General features: G+C 31.1%; 1 protein-coding gene across 1 annotated transcript; it reads right to left on the reverse strand.

Annotated features, from left to right (window-relative positions):
• Positions 1 to 235: 235 nt before the first annotated feature.
• On the reverse strand, positions 236 to 2,409 carry LOC123696233. The gene is made up of 4 exons (XM_045642306.1): positions 1,585 to 2,409; positions 1,256 to 1,336; positions 790 to 958; positions 236 to 473 (listed from the first exon to the last, which is right to left on the reverse strand). Exons 1-4 carry the CDS (start codon positions 2,407 to 2,409, stop codon positions 310 to 312), a joined length of 1,239 nt encoding a protein of 412 aa, XP_045498262.1. The 3' UTR covers positions 236 to 309.
• Positions 2,410 to 2,877: the final 468 nt, after the last annotated feature.

The raw sequence follows: 2,877 nt of genomic DNA on the forward strand, positions 1-2,877 counted from the left end.
GTTGACGGCTGGTTGGTTAATGGTGAATTAAAATTAAATAAAATCCGCATTCCGTCCTTATTGGCATGATAGGATATTTTTTAAAATACTTGATGCAGTACCATACAAAAATTATATGCAATTCTGTTACAGGACTGAAATAAATATATATGTTGTATAGGTTTGATCGCTGCACTGTTATTACATAGTAAATCGGGTACATAATGGTTAAGTATCTAATCCTTTTAGTTCTACATAATATAACTCTTTTATAAAATAATCTCCCGCATACAATTTTATCGCTTAAGGTATATATAAGATATATTAGATCTAATTAACACTCTGCAATAAGATAACAGTGTATGTAACAACAATCGATGCCATAGAGCTTAGAAGAGAATAGTTGAGCTGAGTTAGACTGGACATGTGGAAGTCTATCCGTCTTGATTGCACAAGGCTTTGGAAGTCGCTGAGTGCTGATCCCGAATCTTGCCCTAAAATATATTTTCGTTATCAAATCATAAGATCTATTACAAACGTGAAACTTTGTGAAGTAGGTACATATTATTTTTTATGCGTGAGAAGGATATGTGCGGATAGAATCTGGACTTAGTATTTTATAAAAAGTAAATTTGTGTTACGATTACTAGATAACTATATTTATCATATGCTCAAACAAGAACAATATCTATTTAGAAGTGAAGCCAGATTAAACTGTAGGTATTCTAATTTCTAGTTTTATGTAGGATCGTTAATGTATAATATTATTGGAATAATAAAAATAGCCATATAACAATCAGAAATCCTTACTAGCTTCATTGATGATATTGAAGTGGTCTATGATATGTATAATTCTGTCTCTCTTTCGATATGCTAACTCGCAGTGGTGAACCATACTGACAAGAATAGCAATGCACATCATGATCCTCATTATTGTGGAAATTACGGGGAAAATTCCAAGATAATTTCGGTTCAGATGCTGAAAATTAATATGTAGTTTATTATAATTCAAGAAATCTGCACTTTTATACTTAGGTAACTGGTTTTAATATCTATCTATTTATACATGAAAACTCAGCAATTATTTCGATGTGTTTTATTTATTTTATAGTAACTAGTTAGGCATGCATTAATTATTTTAAACGGAAGGAATGTTTTCAAATATAGGTAGGTACTCCGTACTTGCTTCTAAGTTCTATTCAACAGCCTCTAAATATCTTGTTTTAAGGCAATAAGCAAGAAGTGTTTTGTTTATATTTTAGGATAATTAACAAACCTGTGATCCAAGATGAATCCTGGCGGCAATGTTGGTAAATCTAACCATATCTATAAGTAAACTTACGCTGTTCAATAATATCTGAAAGTAACTTTGTGATTAAAGTTTAAAATATTCTTTACATCGGCAAAATATAATTAATGATATTATCAGTAGTACTCAATACCTAGAAAATTAGGTACAAGAATGTCAGATATGTATCTTTTAATCATTACATACTGCAAAGTCATTACTGATAAATGTTATTAAATTGTAAGTATATAATATGTATACGTACTGAGAATCATTGATAAAACTGTCTGGTAGTAATAAGCAATATTTGAACTTACCCTTGTTCCGAACACTTCATTAATAAAGTCTACTTGCTCTATGAGCCAAAGATACGACTTACTTAACAATTTAAAGTCAGGCAAATTGTCCGCTGAATTAACTTCCACATTATCTAACGAATGTTCGGTTATAACATCTGAACGAGTGTACAGCTTCATTTTTAGTGTTGAATCCTTTCTGAACTTAATTGTATCGAGCCATGTCTGTGCTTTTTCTGCAATGTTTCGTAAGCGAAACTCGATTTGCAAAACGTGCGACGTTAAGTCCAAACTGGTCAAAACTTTGATCAATATGTAAATGTACGATATGGAGAACACTAAAGATACTTCCAATCCAGTACAGTACCACCAAGCCAAGAAATCACAGACACATGTAAGTGTCCACGATAAGAAGAAAATCACAACTAATTTCAAAAGCTTTCGCTTTAAGTCTGGACTATACGCGCAGCCCAGAGTTTCGTCAATTTTATGATGATTTCTAAAATATATTTCCATTTTGCTTCCGTATTTGTAAACAAAATATAAATCAACTATATATTGAAAATAATCAAAAATAACTTGAATAATGTCGGTGTATTTTATAGATATAAGCATATCTTTGTACACATGTACAATTTTATAGTACAATGTGACCATACTAAGGCCTCCCAGTACTAGAATGGGAATAGTAAAGGACAAGAATGATGTAATTGTACATCTTTGTGTTTGAATCTTGTTATAATTTAGGGAGAAAGCTTTCAGAAATGGACTTAACGGCTTGAACGAATTGTTGATGTAGCAGATGTTTTCCTTTTTATGGTCACTGACTCTATGCTCCAAAGACATATTTCAGGTTGGTTCTCTTTTTATATTATTTTGATTAGAAATAAAACCTTCACATTGTTCACAATCTCGAAGTACATATCACGCGAATTGGTTTAAAATCATTGAACATAACGTGTTACAAGGTAATTAACCAACTAGAGTCCATTGCCTGTGTAAATACTAGAATGTATTCGTTTAGCTGAAAAATTGAAAGCTTATACAGTATGTTTAAAATTATTTCGTTACACATATTAAAAGTTCAATCATGTTTTCTGTGAGAAGTTTTGGTAATTAATAATAAGTACCTACTAATACTTAGAATGAGAAATAATATAATGTCATAAAACAAGCCGTTCGGCTCAGCTCCGGCTGAACCGACCCAAGGCAAAAACTAAATATAATATAGCCTGTGTTACTTCCTCATAATATAGTTTTCTATTAGAGAAAATTTAAAAACGATCAAACACACAAAAAAAATCCATCCTTTTT

Source organism: Colias croceus, chromosome 12 (genome assembly GCF_905220415.1).
Source record: "Colias croceus chromosome 12, ilColCroc2.1".
Taxonomy (NCBI): Eukaryota; Metazoa; Arthropoda; class Insecta; order Lepidoptera; family Pieridae; genus Colias; species Colias croceus.